We start from the raw sequence: 16,758 nt of genomic DNA, 5'->3' as shown, positions 1-16,758 counted from the left end.
CCAAACACTCTCAAAGAACACCTACGGGAGACTGCAATTCGAAACTGGCCCCTACAAATGTCCTAACCCAGTTGTACAGTAAATGACCAAGTATGGCTTTGTCAGTATTCCAATGTACAGCCCCCACCCACCCACCCAACCCCACCCCACCCACCCAACCTCCCCCAATGTACAGTTTCTACGTCAAATGTATATACACTCTTTTTCTGGACACTTTTTGTATCACAAACAGTACTGTATTTGCAAATCTGATATGTCATAAATGTATAGATGTAGCAGTACTGTCTATCTGTATGTCATGTATGTCACATATGTTATGATGAATTGAAAATGGGGGACCCTGATGTAAACAAGACGAAAGTCTTTCTCTGGTCTGCATCCCCTTAACAATTGTATGTATTGAGCTGTACTGTAGTCTGTACCCATTCTGCAATCTGTTAATAAACTTTTCAATCAATCAATCAATCAATCAAACATCAATTACTACTCACAGCCCTCCAGGCGTTGCTGTTCATATCTCGGTCGTGGTAAGACCTGGTCGTACAAACAGGGTTTGTTGGAAACTGTCAAAATGAGTTTCTCCTCCATTATCGATTAGTTCATTTTGCTGTCGATTTCTCTTCAGATACCTCAGATTTGTAATCCCTCCCCTCGAGTGATTTGATTGGTCTGTTGAGAAGAAGGTGACATTGATGTCGGTGCACTCCGTGGCTAACGTTGAGGGCAGCGCCCCTGGAGCAGTTTAGGGGGTTTAATGCCTGGCTCAAGAGCACTTAGGGAGAGATGTAACCGTAGATTTAATACCAGCCGGCGGCTAAGTGGCGCAGTGGGCAAGGCGCTCGCCACTAACGCAGGAGATGCTGGTATCGAGCCCAGCTCTCTGCGTTGCTACCGGCTTGGCCGGTCGTCATACTAACACAATTGGCAAGTGTTAGAGGGTGGGAAAGCTGGTGGGTGGGGATTGGACGTTGTGGACAGCGACTCCTACAGGTCAGCTTGGTGACGCCGGTACGGCGGAAACAGGAAGTATCGGGGGCAGCGTGAGCCTCCCATGCGTTACTCCTCGTCACTGAGAGTTCTAGCTGTTGCGGTGAAAAGATGCGACAGGCTGCCTCCTCGTGTACCGGAGGGGACACGTGATGCAAGGCTTCTATCCTCACTACAGCCGACCAGTGGGAAGCATAGTCTAGCAACGTTCAAGACAGGGGAGGGAAGAATTGGAAATACGAAAATTGGGATGGGAGAAAAATAGAAAATGGGGAGAAAAAGTGGATAAAAAAAAAAGATTTAATACCAGCCATCATTCAGTCACCAGCTCACAGCTGGAATATACCCCCCTGATAATGCCGGGGATCTCCTGGGCCATTCTGCCTCCCCTAGACCATCCTGCCTCCCCTAGACCATCCTCCCTCCCCTAGACCATCCTGCCTCCCCTAAGCCATCCTGCCTCTTCTAGGCCATCCTGCCTCCCCTAAGCCATCCTGCCTCCCCTAGGCCATCCTGCCTCCCCTAGGCCATCCTGCCTCACCTAAGCCATCCTGCCTCCCCTAGGCCATCTTGCCTCCCCTAGTCCATCCTGCCTCCCCTAAGCCATCCTGCCTCCCCTAGTCCATACTGCCTCTTCTAGTCCATCCTGCCTCCCCTAGGCCATCCTGCCTCCCCTAAGCCATCCTGCCTCCCCTAGTCCATACTGCCTCTTCTAGGCCATCCTGCCTCCCCTAAGCCATCCTGCCTCCCCTAGGCCATCCTGCCTCCCCTAGGCCATCCTGCCTCACCTAAGCCATCCTGCCTCCCCTAGGCCATCCTGCCTCCCCTAGGCCATCCTGCCTCCACTACGCCATCCTGCCTCCCCTGGACCATCCTGTCTCCACTACGCCATCCTGCCTCCCCTAGGCCATCCTGCCTCCACTACGCCATCCTGCCTCCACTACGCCATCCTGCCTCCCCTAGGCCATCCTGCCTCCCCTGGACCATCCTGCCTGTACTAAGCCATCCTGCCTCCCCTAGGCCATCCTGCCTCCCCTAGACCATCCTGCCTCCCCTAGGCCATCCTGCCTCCCCTAAGCCATCCTGCCTCCCTCCCCTAGGCCATTCTGCCTCCCCTAGGCCATCCTGCCTCCCCTAGGCAGAGCATTCTGCCTCCCCTAGGCCATACTGCCTCCCCTAAGCCATCCTGCCTCATCTAGGCCATGCTGCCTCCCCTAGCCTATACTACCTCCCCTAGACCATTCTGCCTCCCCCAGGCCATTCTGCCTCCCCTAGGCCATCCTGCCTCCCCTGGGCCATTCTGCCTCCCCTAGACCATTCTGCCTCCCCTAGGCCATCCTACCTCCCCTAGACCATCCTGCCTCCCCTAGGCAGAGCATTCTGCCTCCCCTATGCCATTCTGCCTCCCCTCCTGCTCTATAAAACATTTTATACTCTTTTTTTCTATTTATTTTATACCCCTTGTATAAAGGTTTTCTGAACTGTTGGTCACATGTAAGTTCCTCTATTGCCATATTTGTGGCACGACAAATGCGTAGGGGGGATAAATGATACCGGATAAGTAATTCCAGTTCTTATAGTGACCGACTACATGTCAAGTGTCGCCCTAAAATGCTCCGGCCTGCTGATGAGCGTGCTGTTCTGACCCGATAACAAGAGGACTGCTGATGAGCGTGGTGTTCTGACCCGATAACAAGAGGACTGTTGATGAGCGTGGTGTTCTGACCTGATAACAAGAGGACTTTAGTGCCCAAGGGCTTTCGGTCCCAGAGTCGTCACTTAACTTCCTCTGATTTCACCCGCTGTTGCACAGATCTCCACAGACCGCTCTATTGTTAGGGTAAGTTGTAGTTAGCGGTCGGCCTCAGGTGAGTACGGCGACCTTCAGGGTCGGAGCGTCGCATTCCACGTTACAAATGTTTCTGTGTGTCTCCACTCGTACGTACGTGCTCTCCGTTGAGATATGAAAAGCCACCGTCTTGTTTTCAAACACAGGTTGATTAGTTATTATTAATCATCAGGAAGTGTTTTCTAGGTAAATCCTTTTTCTCAGTTGGATACAGGGCCTTGGCTTTTATATCATATACAAAGGCACGACCATATAAGTATTCGAAGGTTTATCTACAGAAGATCCGACAGTCGTTTTTGCTTAGTTTAACCTCTAAACAGATGGATAAAACAGATTGATGAACTGATAAAAAAAAACATTTATAAATTGTCCTCGAATAAAGAAATTCTTAGCTGACTAATAGTCATGGAGTTTTTTTCATACCGTTTCCCACAAACAGAAATACCTCTTTAAATCTCATGCTTAACAGATGTTCAGAAAATATCTTATTCAGCATGAAAAAAACACATCAAAACCAACCGATTGATCGACTAAGAGGGGGGCAGCACTAGTATATTTAGAAATAAACTGGTTAAGAGACTGATGAATAGACTTTCATACTATACTATAGATACCATAGATATGTACTGGTTGAATGAACCACTGTCTAACTGGCTAGCAGAAATTATTTGACAGTGCTGGTGATAATTGTAGAGATTGTTGACTATCTACCTCTCTGTCCTTTCTATGAAAAGAACTTACCGTAATTCCTCTAATAGTAACCCCGGCTTGTATTTGTTTCAACTGTAGCGGGTACCAGGCTTGTATTAGGAGGAGGCATGTATAAGAGAGAGGCCTATATTTCTAATTTTCAAACAGATCATAATGAATAAATCAACATTTTGTGTCAGTTTGAACCCAGTAAAATGTACTGGGTTCATTTATTGAAACCAAGTACTGTATGAAATAGTAAACAGTGCAATTACAGGTGGTCACATGGTCATTTCAACGTTTTCAAAGTGAAATCAAGTAACTTTACCTTAGCAGCTCCGGGTGCTGTGGGTAGCAACGTTGGCTCTCATAACGTTAGCCAGTTAGCAGCTCCGGGTGCTGTGGGTAGCAACGTTGGCTCTCATAACGTTAGCCAGTTAGCAGCTCCGGGTGCTGTGGGTAGCAACGTTAGCTCTCATAACGTTAGCCAGTTAGCAGCTCCGGGTGCTGTCGGTAGCAACGTTAGCTCTCATAGCGTTAGCCAGTTAGCAGCTCCGGGTGCTGTGGGTAGCAACGTTAGCTCTCATAGCGTTAGCCAGTTAGCAGCTCCGGGTGCTGTGGGTAGCAACGTTAGCTCTCATAACGTTAGCCAGTTAGCAGCTCCGGGTGCTGTGGGTGGCAACGTTGGCTCTCGTAGCGTTAGCCAGTTAGCAGCTCCGGGTGCTGTGGGTAGCAACGTGCTCTTTTTACCGTCAGCTGCTTTCAGCTCTGTTGTTGTTGTGTTACGTGCTGCGCGCGACCCGTGTTCCATACGGAAGTAAGGAGAGGTTCGCTCACACGTATAACCCGGTTTGTATTAGGAGGCCGGCTTATAATTGCTTAGCTCAACAGCGCACCCGGATATTAATAGAGACCCGGATTTTAATAGAATACAGGTTACTATTAGAGGAATTACGGTACTTAATTTCCCTCACTTTTCTTTTGCTTTCTGTATCTTTATTGAAGACGTATTTTGTTGCGCTATATCAGAACAGTTGATTTTTAGTATCTTCTTTAGATACATTGGACAAATCCATCTAAGTAGACTTTTATAAAGAAATACAGATCGTTGGGACCTAAATTCTTTTGATGAACTTCATTTGGATCATTTGGATGCAAATTGGAAAGCAAATTCGGCATGAAAGATTTGTTGAAATTCTTTATAAAATCTCACTCTATTTCATATATATAATATATATGTATATATTCCATATTCTATATAGCAACGTATGTACGCATTTACACTGCTGAACAGTGCTGACATTTACCGTGTTTTGTCATCAATCCATTGACATCATGCCATTTCCATTCACGGGGCCATTCAACAGCGGAATACCATTCTGTACAATAGAGTGGAATTTGATATATATATATTTTTTTATCAACAATCAAGCAAATTCTAAATTACACAAATTGACTAAATGTGTTCCTATCTGTGGAATGTCCCAAAGTACCCAATAAGATACACAAAGAACTCTTAAAATAGTGCCTCTTCAATCTCTTTCTTTTATTATTTCTTGCCTTATCTTTATTTATTTGTATTTATTTATTTGTGTCTGTTTGACGATACTTATTGTTAGTGATAGTAATGTGTATGAGGTGTGGATGGATTTTTGCACGAAGGGTATGACATATTTTGAAGTTACAGGAGGAATATCTTTTTATCTCCTCTTATTATTGCCGTTTTCTATCATACTTAGTAATGTTTCTAATTCTTCTCCGAGGGTGTTACAGTGAATGGGACTTGACCTTTGTATTCCAGTTTGTTTCAGGAGTCTCACACTCTTTATTGTCTTTCTGTCTCCCATGTAGGTGTCCTTGATAAGCCTGGTGGCAAACTCACTGGGGTATTCTGAGTTCGCCGCCATCAAGTCCCTCAGGACCCTCAGGGCTTTGAGGCCTCTCAGGGCCCTGTCCAGATTTGAGGGCATGCGGGTGAGACATGAATGAATGAATGAATGAATGACTTTTATTTATATAGCACCCTTCACAGCGCGAATGCACAGGGTGCTTTACACTACAGCTTAGTATATAAAAACAAAAACCGATAAAATCATCAGTCACTAATTAAAAAACAAAACTATAAGGAACAGTGAGGACAAGAAAGAGTGCCTTGAGAGTGAGGATGACCAAAGGCCTGTCTAAACAAATGTGTTTTAGTTGTTTTTTACCACTTTCGCAGCCACTGGGATCTGTCTAATCTCACTCTATAAGGCCAGCTTATCATAACAACCTTTCATTGTGCGGGAGGCTGTTTGTAGAGTTAAATCTATACTTTATATGATTGCTATCTGTCCATTGGCATTGTCAATTGACACTATAAACCGTCCCTTCAATATGCCTTAAATAAATAATTTTTTCATCAATACGTTCCGATTTTATAGCGTCGTGAATATGAACGTTATACCGCAATGTTCTGGGGTATTTCCTGGAAGGCGAGATACAGGGCGCTAAGCTAATAACGTTAAATCGAATGGCGTTTCGGCTATACACAAGCTAGAGCTAAAACTCAAAATGCATATTATCGGTATCATGGTCCACCATGAATGCATGAAAGGGGGGGGGGGGGGCGGGGGACGTCGTTTCTGATTATTGATTAACAATAACGGCATCAGCCTCATTAGCCTCATTCACTGATCGGCTGGTTGGCTATCAAAGCAAGGCCCGATCGGGCTGTAATTTACGTGAAAAAGCTCTTACCGTGGGCCGGTTGGATCCCAAAAAGGATTTCCCAGTTCGATCGTCATCTGGTAAAAGTCCACCCATGATGGGAAAAAAAAAAACACCGGTCTGTAACAGGGAACACTGCATTATTGAGACAGCGCCCCTACAAGGATCTGGCCGGTAATGCACTTTTACGAATCCCAAGAGTACGGTAAATCTGCAGTGCCGCTCGGTGACATTGAGTAGGATATTACAATGGAATAAAAGCCAAAACAACCTTACCACATATATACGTGGTTGGCCCTCAAGCGCTGGATCCGAAACACGTATATATATACGTGGTTGGCCACGAATGTGTTAAATGAGTTTTCAGAGGGGGCAGTTCGCAGGTCCAGGGGGAGAGCGTTCCAGAGCCTTGGTGCCGTCACCTCGAAGGCTCGATCACCCCTTGTTTTTAGCCTGGAGCCTTCCAAGGCTTCACACTGATGTCATTATTTGTTTAATAATAATAATAATAATAATAATAATAATAATAATAATAATAATAATAAATTGAATTTGTATTGCACTTTTTGTTCGCTAGAATCGCAAAGTGCTACAGGGTTAAAACATAGTTAATTTCTTTTAAATAAATATTAGTAAAAAAAAAAAAAAAATACAGAATAAAAATAAGATAAAAATAGAACATAGTATAATTAATAAAATAATATCACAAGAGAAAAAATAAAAAGCTAACAGTCAAAGGCCTTTTGAAACAGACAGGTTTTCAGGCCTGCTTTAAAAGAGTCCAGGCTCTGTGGTGCCCTCAGCTGGATGGGGAGGCTGTTCCACAGGCGTGGTGCAGCCGTGCAGAAGGCTCGGCCACCCATGGTGCAGAGCCGGGTTTATTTAAACGGATCCCTAAGTGGCAGCTAGTCTTCCTGGGGTCCAAAAGCATACATAGACAAGATAACATACACGGATAGAACATAAGAAAAGCATATATCACAAAGAAAATTAATAAAAAAAACATGTATCATAGAATAAAAAGAAATATAAAACAGGAGATGAAAAAACAAGAGATAAAATCCAGTTAGAACAAAATAAACCAATTTATCAGGGTGTTCATGTATTCAAGCTGTGCTGAAGACTAAAATGTTATTGTGTGTGTGAGTGTATATGTTTAAGATTTATTTTTAAACCGTTGCCTCCGGCTTGGGCCAGCCATCATACTAACTCAATTGGCAGAGTTAGGGGGTGGAAGTCGATGGGTGGTAATCTGGACGTTGTGGACAGCGACTCCTACAGGTCGGTTGGGGGACGCCTGCACAGCAGAGACAGGAAATGGCGGGGGTAGTGTGAGCCTCCCACACGTTACACCTCGCCAATGAGAGTCCGCGCTGGCAGGTGAAAAGATGTGACAGGCTGCCTCCTAGTGTACCGGAGGGGACACGTGATGCAAGGCTTCTATCCTCCCTACAACCGGCAAGTGGGGGGCATATGCGAGCAACGTTCAAGACAGGGGAGGGAAGAATTGGGACATTGGAATTGGGATGGGAGAGAAAATAGAAAAAGAGGAGAAAAAGTGGATCAAAAATTGTTTAGATTTATTTTAAAACTAGCCTTTCCTTTGATGTTCCGAACTAGGATACTATCGCCCTATAAAATACCGCCCTTTTCATAAAATTAGACTTAGGTAGAGGTAAAGCAATCAATCCACCTCTTGCCCCTTTGGTGGAATATGTGTGCGTTTGCACTGTACACAATGCAATTATAAAGGAAGTTAGGAGTTTGAGTTTGAGTAACTCTATGAAAATATGTAATTAAATTAGCAGATAATCTTACCTTAAGTCAAATTAAGTAAAATGTCTGTTTTCTACTCTGTGATGGTGACCTTTTTCTACGTGTGTGTCTGTGTGTCGCGCTGTGTGTCTGTGTGTCGCGCTGTGTGTGTGTGTATCGCTGTGTGTGTGTGTGTGTGTGTATCACTGTGTCTGTGTATGTGTGTGTGTGTCTCTGTGTGTGTGTGTGTGTTTGTGTGTGTGTGTGTGTGTGTGTGTGTGTGTGTGTGTGTGTGTGTGTGTGTGTGTGTGTGTGTGTGTGTGTGTGTGTGTGTGTGTGTGTGTGTGTGTGTGTGTGTGTGTGTGTGTGTGTGTGTGTGTGTGTGTGTGTGTGTGTGTGTGTGTGTGTGTGTGTGTGTGTGTGTGTGTGTGTGTGTGTGTGTGTGTAGGTGGTAGTGAACGCTCTGATCGGAGCCATCCCCTCCATCATGAACGTGCTGCTGGTGTGCCTCATCTTCTGGCTCATCTTCAGCATCATGGGGGTGAACCTGTTCGCCGGGAAGTTCGGGAAGTGTGTGAACCGGACGGGCTTCATCCACAACGCCTCCGTGGTCAACAACAAGTCGGAGTGCCAGGCCATGAACGACTCGCAGTTCTACTGGACGAGGGTGAAGGTCAACTTCGACAACGTGGGCCTCGGCTACCTCTCGCTCCTGCAAGTGGTGAGAGTTCCCGTGGATGAATGCGGCCGATCGAAGCCGTAAATAACTTACTCAGTCAATGGAGAATCCGGTTATTAATACAATTTATTAATAATGAAAGTATCAAATATAAATTACTCAGAGAATATGGCTGGAATGGCTCTCACCAAATAACTAGCTGTTGAAACCTGGAAGAAGAGGGAGATTTACATGGGGGGGGGGGGGGGGGTCCTCTTTAACCCTTTCACTACCACACTACAGAAGGTTAACCTTTCACTACCACAGTACAGAAGGTTAACCGTCTGTAGTGTGGTAGTGAAAGGGTTAACCATCTGTAGTGTGGTTGTGAAAGGGTTAACCTTCTGTAGTGTGGTTGTGAAAGGGTTAACCCTTTGTCGTGTGGCAGTGAAAGGGTTAACCGTCTGTAGTGTGGTAGTGAAAGGTTAACCTTCTGTAGTGTGGTTGTGAAAGGGTTAACCTTCTGTAGTGTGGCAGTGAAAGGGTTAACCTTCTGTATTGTCGCAGTGAAAGGGTTAACCTGCTGTATTGTTGCAGTGAAAGGGTTAACCTTCTGTATTGTCGCAGTGAAAGGGTTAACCTTCTGTATTGTCGCAGTGAAAGGGTTAACCTTCTGTAGTGTGGCTGTGAAAGGGTTAACCTTCTGTAGTGTGGCAGTGAAAGGGTTAACCTTCTGTATTGTCGCAGTGAAAGGGTTAACCTTCTGTATTGTCGCAGTGAAAGGGTTAACCTTCTGTATTGTCGCAGTGAAAGGGTTATACACAGGAGAGGGAGGAGTTCTGTTATCCTCCACATTCCCCTCGCTGTGTTTTTTTTTCTTTCTTTTTTTTACTTTGCGTATCTCCCAAATGTCAGCGTTCGTCAACCACTTAGCGGCGGCTGCTATTCTTGGTCAAAGCCTTTCCCATTATAAGACATCTTGTTCTCTTGAAGGATACCACTCAAATGATCTGGTGTGGTAACCAGGCAACAAGGTGCTTTGCGCTGTTCACTTAGTACCCACTCCTGACCTCACTCAATTCAAAAAGCTTTCTTATGCAACCAGAAATAGCCTTGACCCTAGATATTCATAACAGCCTGTAATTGTACGCCTCTGAGGCCACAACGACCGACTGTGGTGTGTCCCGCTCGGTTCTTTGTTCCCGTCGACTCGGGTGTCAATCAGATTGGACAGAACCAGGAATTAAGTGAAACGGGCTTGTTGTGCCCACGCTGGGACCTTTACGTGTGCATGTCAGCTGTCAGATAATAGGCATGGAGTCACAGTGTGTGTGATGTTACACCTGTGATTGGAGCACAAGGGCCGCATTGTACCATATCTGTCAGGGGTGCATGTCTGTCTCACACGGTTCTTATCCATTTTACAATTCGGCTCAGACTTGGTGGATAGATTGACGGCCAGCTAAGGACCATGCGTTCTTGAATATTTTTTTCAAATTGGTCAAAAAAAAAATGTGTGTATATTGTACCAAGTTGGTGGCCAACAAGATCTTTTATTTTTTTTGTACGTTTTTTTTGTTGTATTTCTTATGCTTTATTATGGAAAGGACAGTCAGAGAGAGGACATTGGGTGAAGAGATAGGGGAGGACATGCAGCAACACGTGTCCTGGGCCAGATTCGAACACAGGATGTTGTGATTGTGCAGTATGTGTCTTAACCTGCTTTGTTGTCGCAGTGAAAGGGTTAACCATTTGGTAGTGTGGTAGTGAAAGGGTTAATGTGGTGCTCCACCGGGGGAACCCAGGCCAACAGGACACCAGGGACATGAGCTGTGAGGTCTAGTAGAACTACAAAATATGAGTCTTCTCAGTCCTCTAAATAGTCATGAGAAATTGAATACTGTATACTGTATGAAGCACAATCTCAGGAGGGTCATACAGAACCAAGCATTTAGAATAGAATAGAATAGAAACACTTTAATCATCCCGAGGGAAATTTGGCACTACAAATCGCTCACAGTAAACATTTAGGTAGACAAACAAATCATGAATAAGAATAACAAAAGATTGCCTAAGAATAAAATAAGCCTAAGAATAATAATAACAACAACAACAACAACAACAACAACAACAACAACAACAACAACAACAACAACAACAATAACAATAACAATAACAATAACAATAATAATAATAATAATAATAATAATAATAATAATAATAATAATAATAATAAGATAAAATAAAGTACGGTCCGGGATTCACATTTCCTATGTAATGTATGTACATTCTAATATAAATATACAGTTGTTACGAGTCAAGGTAGGAGTTGAGTTCCAATAGTAGAAGGTAATAAGGAGACGGAGATGTGGTTGCTCTTCTCAAGAAAATGTGTTCTTTTATTATCAGAATCACTAGAGCAAGAAACTGTAACGATAACTAATAAGAAGCCAGGCTTCAACTGAGGGTATATAAGGAAAAGAGAATTAAATAATAACAGCAAAGACAAGAGGTTCCATTTCTTGTCCGTGGCCGACTGCTCGCAGTAGTTCTGTTGAAGATCCGACAACAGACAGAGAAAGATGGGATTACTATAAAGGCAAAACTCCCAGCAAACCACACGCAGTAATTAGTGACAATAAACCACAGGTGACAGTCAATCAGCGCTAATTACAGAGAACAGGGTGAAGTACTCCAGAATGGCAGTAGGGTTTCTACTCCTGGGAGAGGACAGAAACCCAGAACGTTACATACAGTAAGAATATACAGAGATCTACATTAAGTGTAATATTGACTATGTTGTTTTGAAAGTAAAAGTAGATGGTAACTGTCACTCTGTGCTCAGTGATGCAGTGAGGCACAGTGATGCATTGTAAAGTCTGATGGCTGTTGGAATGAAGGACTTCCTGTGCCGTTCAGTGCTACATTTTGGGAGTGTTAGTCTAGCACTGAACATGCTCCTCCTGTCCGCCAAGTCTGTGTATAGTGGGTGGGAGGGGTTGTCCCTGATGGCATGGAGCTTAGCAATTTCACTATAATGTACCTTATAATGTACCTTATATGTGACAAATGAAACAAAACTTGAAACTTGTGTACAGGTCAACGTGTGGTGTAGCATATCTCCGAGTACCATTCTAGATGAGCTTGTTTTTATTAGCTTAGAGACAGATGCTATAGTAGGCTGTTGTTTTAACGATCCAGTACACTGATGTTTTAATTCAGGCATAAACTGCTTATTGTGGAATGTCCATGTTGTGATTAAACTTTTTTTCAGCTTCAGATGTATCATTTGATTTGTGATATGTGTGTTTTAGGTCACCCTCTCTGGGCACGGCCAACTCTCTGTAGGCTGAGGGGGCGTGGCCTTCTGTTCACTAGTCACTGGTTACGTCATTGCTGTTTCCGGCCGTTCCACTATCTTGAAAACGCAATGTATTTCCCCATTGCCCATTTCTAAATCGTCTCATTTAAAACAAATAAAGCATGAACATTTGCATGGTGTACCTTTCTGTGCGTATTCATCCACAATCTATAGCTCAACATGAAAATATTCGCAATTAATCGTAAAAAAAAATCCCAGAATTGTATTTCAACCAAAAATGCTTAAACAATAATGTTAGTGATAGAAGGGAACTAATTTTGTGCAAAAATGGAAAGCTTTACAATGTTCACGAGGCAGAATTGTTACAATAGCCGATAATCCATTTTCCCAATGATAAATCCCTATACGGGTGGACCGCACGGGCGGTCCAAAGTGACGTCAGACTACACCTCCCTATACACTGTAAACATTGAAGGTTCCTCAGGAGTTCCTCCAAGATCCCCTGGGTTCCCTCAAGAACCTACGGGTGCCTCAAAGCCCCAAATGGTGCCTGTAAGAACCTTTGGGAGCACCATGTCCTCTCAGCTAGATGTGACTGGCAGGCCAATCAGACATCATGGGATTGACTGAGATGGGCCAATCAGACATCATGGGATTGACTGATAATAATAATAATAATAATAATAATAATAATAATAATAATAATAATAATAATAATAATAATAATAATAATAATAATAATAATAATAATAATAATAATAATAATAATAATAATAATAATAATAATAATAATAATAATAATAATAATAATAATAATAATAATAATAATAATAATAATAATAATAATAATAATAACTCTCAAACAACACTCTAACTTACCATGTTTAGATAATGAAGTACTCAACCTCTACTGTATTTAACTATGAGTGAACACAACACTCTAACGTACCATCTTTAGATAATAAAGTACTCAACCTCTACTGTATTTAACTATGAGTGAACACAAAAGTTAGAGTGTTGTGTTCACTCATAGTTAAATACAGTAGAGGTTGAGTACTTCATTATCTAAAGATGGTAAGTTAGAGTGTTGTGTTCACTCATAGTTAAATACAGTAGAGGTTGAGTACTTCATTATCTAAACATGGTAAGTTAGAGTGTTGTGTTCACTCATAGTTAAATACAGTAGAGGTTGAGTACTTCATTATCTAAACATGGTAAGTTAGAGTGTTGTGTTCAGTCAGACAGTAGACAAGTAGAGGTTGAGTACTTTATTATCTAAACATGGTGAGTTAGAGTGTTGTGTTCATTCATAGTTAAAGACAGCCGAGGTTGAGTAGTTTCTTCTGATATCACTTTCAAACTCCAAGTGATTTAGATCCAAAACATTTTCTAACAATACATGTATATTCCATAGTAAAGTACAGTTGACAGCTGCGTTAACCTTACAATGTGTTGTGTTCACAACACTGTTTAGTCTGTGACGACGCGTCGCGATAATATACATGTATATTCCATAGTAAAGTACAGTTGACAGCTGCGTTAACGTTACAATGTGTTGTGTTCACAACACTGTTTAGTCTGTGACGACGCGTCGCGATAATATACATGTATATTCCATAGTAAAGTACAGTTGACAGCTGCGTTGTTTCTTCTGATATCACTTTCAAACTCCAAGTGATTCGTTGCAATGTACGCGGAAATGCTGCATTTGTGTTGCAATGTACATGCATTTGTCTGAGCGGGACGAAAGGAAAGGCGCATTACCGTACTGGCGTGCGGTGACGAATGCGGAAGCATTTTTGCACTCTTCCGCTGTCAATAAGCAACACGCCTCCTGGGGCTGCCGCGGGGCGTGGCCGCGGCGGGTCACGTGCCTGTCGGGGCCAATCAGGCCTACCCCGGAAGTAGGAACGGTTGCGGAACAGCTACAGGCGACCGGGGCTTGAACCGGTGATCTTCCGGAGTCCGGAGCTCTACTATGTAGCCACGCTGCCAGACAATGATGGGCCAATCAGACATAGTGGGATTGACTGATGGGCCAATCAGAGCAGCTAGATGGACCAGTAAGACGAACTTGTGTATATTATGCAATATTTCAGAGGAAGCAGATTCGATATGTGAAATGGTTTGATTCTGTTGATATCCAGGGGGATAGACATCATAGGTTCTAACATTTTGGGTAATTCTACATCAACATACCTTCTGTTAAAAATGCAACAAGATTGAAAAACAAGCTTCATGAAGTCGATGATAATGATGATGAATATTATTATTATGTATTTATTGCAAATCTATTAATTATGTGTAATGTTATTGTGTCACAGGCTACCTTCAAAGGATGGATGGAAATAATGCATGCGGCTGTTGATTCCAGAGGAGTAAGTGTGTTTTCTCAGTTCTTTTCTAACATAAAGGTATTAGGGCAATGTAATAAGAGAATGACATCGTAACATGGTCTGCTTGCTTTCAGGTGGAGGAACAGCCCATCAGAGAAATCAACCTCTATATGTACCTGTACTTTGTCATCTTCATCATATTTGGCTCCTTCTTCACCCTCAACCTCTTCATCGGTGTCATTATTGACAATTTCAACCAGCAGAAAAGAAAGATGAGTATACATGGTTACACCTCACTTACTGTACATAATGTCACATGGTTACACCTCACTTACTGTACATAATGTCACATGGTTACACCTCACTTACTGTACATAATGTCACATGGTTACACGTCACTTCCTGTACATAATGTCACATGGTTACACGTCACTTCCTGTACATAATGTCACATGGTTACATGTCATTTCCTGTACATAATGTCACATGGTTACACCTCACTTCCTGTACATAATGTCACATGGTTACACGTCACTTACTGTACATAATGTCACATGGTTACACCTCACTTACCGTACATAATGTCACATGGTTACACGTCACTTCCTGTACATAATGTCACACATTCATTTCAGCATTTTCAGATAGAATTTATTTAACAGGCTTGTTTTTCTGTAAAGCAAAATAATAATAAATAATAATGTTAGATGCTTTTGATTGTACTTAGGTGGACAGGATATCTTCATGACTGAAGAACAGAAGAAGTACTATAACGCTATGAAGAAGTTAGGCTCTAAGAAGCCCCAAAAGCCTATACCAAGGCCTGCGGTAAATATACATATACTGTATATCTTCTTATACCAACGCTTGTGGTAAATATACATATATATCTTCTTATACCAAGGCCTGCGGTAAATACACATATATATCTTCTTATACCAAGGCCTGCGGTAAATATACATATACTGTATATCTTCTTATACCAACGCTTGTGGTAAATACACATATATATCTTCTTATACCAAGGCCTGCGGTAAATATACATATACTGTATATCTTCTTATACCAACGCTTGTGGTAAATATACATACAGGTGCAGCTCAATACATTAGAATATCGTGGAAAAGTCAACATATTTCGCTGTATTGATGCAGTCATTTGTGCAAAAGGAGCCACAACCAAGTACTGAGTGAACATATGAACATTTCTATATACAAAAGAAAAATACATTTATTTTAAAAATTGTATTGGTGATACAGAATTTTGGGCTTTCATGAGCTGTAAGACATAATCATCGAAATTAAAACAAATAAAGGCTTGAAATAATTCACTTTGTGTGTAATGAATCTATAATCTATGAGAGTTTCGCTTTTTTAATTGAATTACTGAAATAAAATAACTTTTCCACGATATTCTAATTTATCAAGCTGTACCTGTATACTGTATATCTTCTTATACCAACGCTTGTGGTAAATATACATATATATCTTCTTATACCAAGGCCTGTGGTAAATATACATATACAGTATTAAATTAAATATAATTAAAACCTCATTTGGGTGTAAGAGCTCACGCAAACTTTTTATGGCCTCATAAAATCTGAGTCCCATTCATTGTTTATGGAGCAGCCCCAGATTTTACTTCCCAATTGCATGACCGATTGGAAGTTCTCCCCATAGAAATCTTGAAAGAGTCACCGGCCTTTGTCAAGACTCTTTGAGCTTTCTGTTGATCCCTTCGAAAACACAATGAAAGCTTTGTATATATGTAATGCATACAAAGCTCGTCAATAGGGTTCATATGTGAATTATTTAAATGGGTGGCGAACCCCTTTTAATAGCGATTATACAACCAATTACTGATTCGCTGTTTGTGTTTCTCCATCCTAGAATGTTGTCCAAGCCTTCTGTTTTGATCTGGTGTCCAAGCAAGCCTTCGACATCATGATATTGATGCTGATCATCGTCAACATGGTGACCATGATGGTGGAGACAGACGGGCAGTCAGCGCGCATGGAGTCCATCCTCAACAAGGTCAACCTGGGCTTCATCATCATCTTCACGGCCGAATGCCTCATGAAGATCTTTGCCCTCCGCTGCTACTTCTTCACCATTGGGTGGAACATCTTTGACTTTGTGGTGATCATTCTCTCCATCGTGGGTAGGTTGACACGGTGTATGTAGCACGGTTTTGTAGCTGACGCAACAAGTTACAAAATGTATTGTGGTTTGTGCAGAGGTATGGGTTGTGTGTGTGGTGGTTTCAGTTTTACTCAAAGCTGACTCTGTGGTAGCTCTAATGCAGAGCGTTGTATGCATTACATATATACAAAGCTCTATAATGAACTGCCGCAGATTCTTAGGGTTAAGTCAAAACCCGTCCTAACTAATTATTGCAAGGTCGCATTGTGTTTTCGAAGGGATCAACAGAAAGCTCAAAGAGTCTCGACAAA

General features: G+C 42.4%; 1 protein-coding gene across 1 annotated transcript in view; it reads left to right on the top strand.

Moving 5' to 3' along the window:
- Positions 1-16,758, top strand: part of LOC311226431 (sodium channel protein type 3 subunit alpha-like) — a gene marked incomplete at both ends in the record, with an annotated part of 145,760 nt that overhangs the window by 126,973 nt on the left and 2,029 nt on the right. The window contains 6 exons of the mRNA XM_084311857.1: positions 5,378-5,500; positions 8,439-8,711; positions 14,295-14,348; positions 14,441-14,582; positions 15,034-15,134; positions 16,196-16,466. Coding sequence (XP_084167983.1) covers positions 5,378-5,500; positions 8,439-8,711; positions 14,295-14,348; positions 14,441-14,582; positions 15,034-15,134; positions 16,196-16,466 — 964 coding nt within the window. The remainder of the gene's footprint in view (positions 1-5,377; positions 5,501-8,438; positions 8,712-14,294; positions 14,349-14,440; positions 14,583-15,033; positions 15,135-16,195; positions 16,467-16,758) is intronic.

The sequence above is a fragment of the Notolepis coatsorum genome (genome assembly GCF_963971535.1).
Source record: "Notolepis coatsorum genome assembly, chromosome: 4".
Lineage (NCBI taxonomy): Eukaryota > Metazoa > Chordata > Actinopteri > Aulopiformes > Paralepididae > Notolepis > Notolepis coatsorum.
The sequence above is the reverse complement of the archived record's forward strand: the minus strand, read 5'-3'. Positions and strand labels throughout refer to the sequence as shown.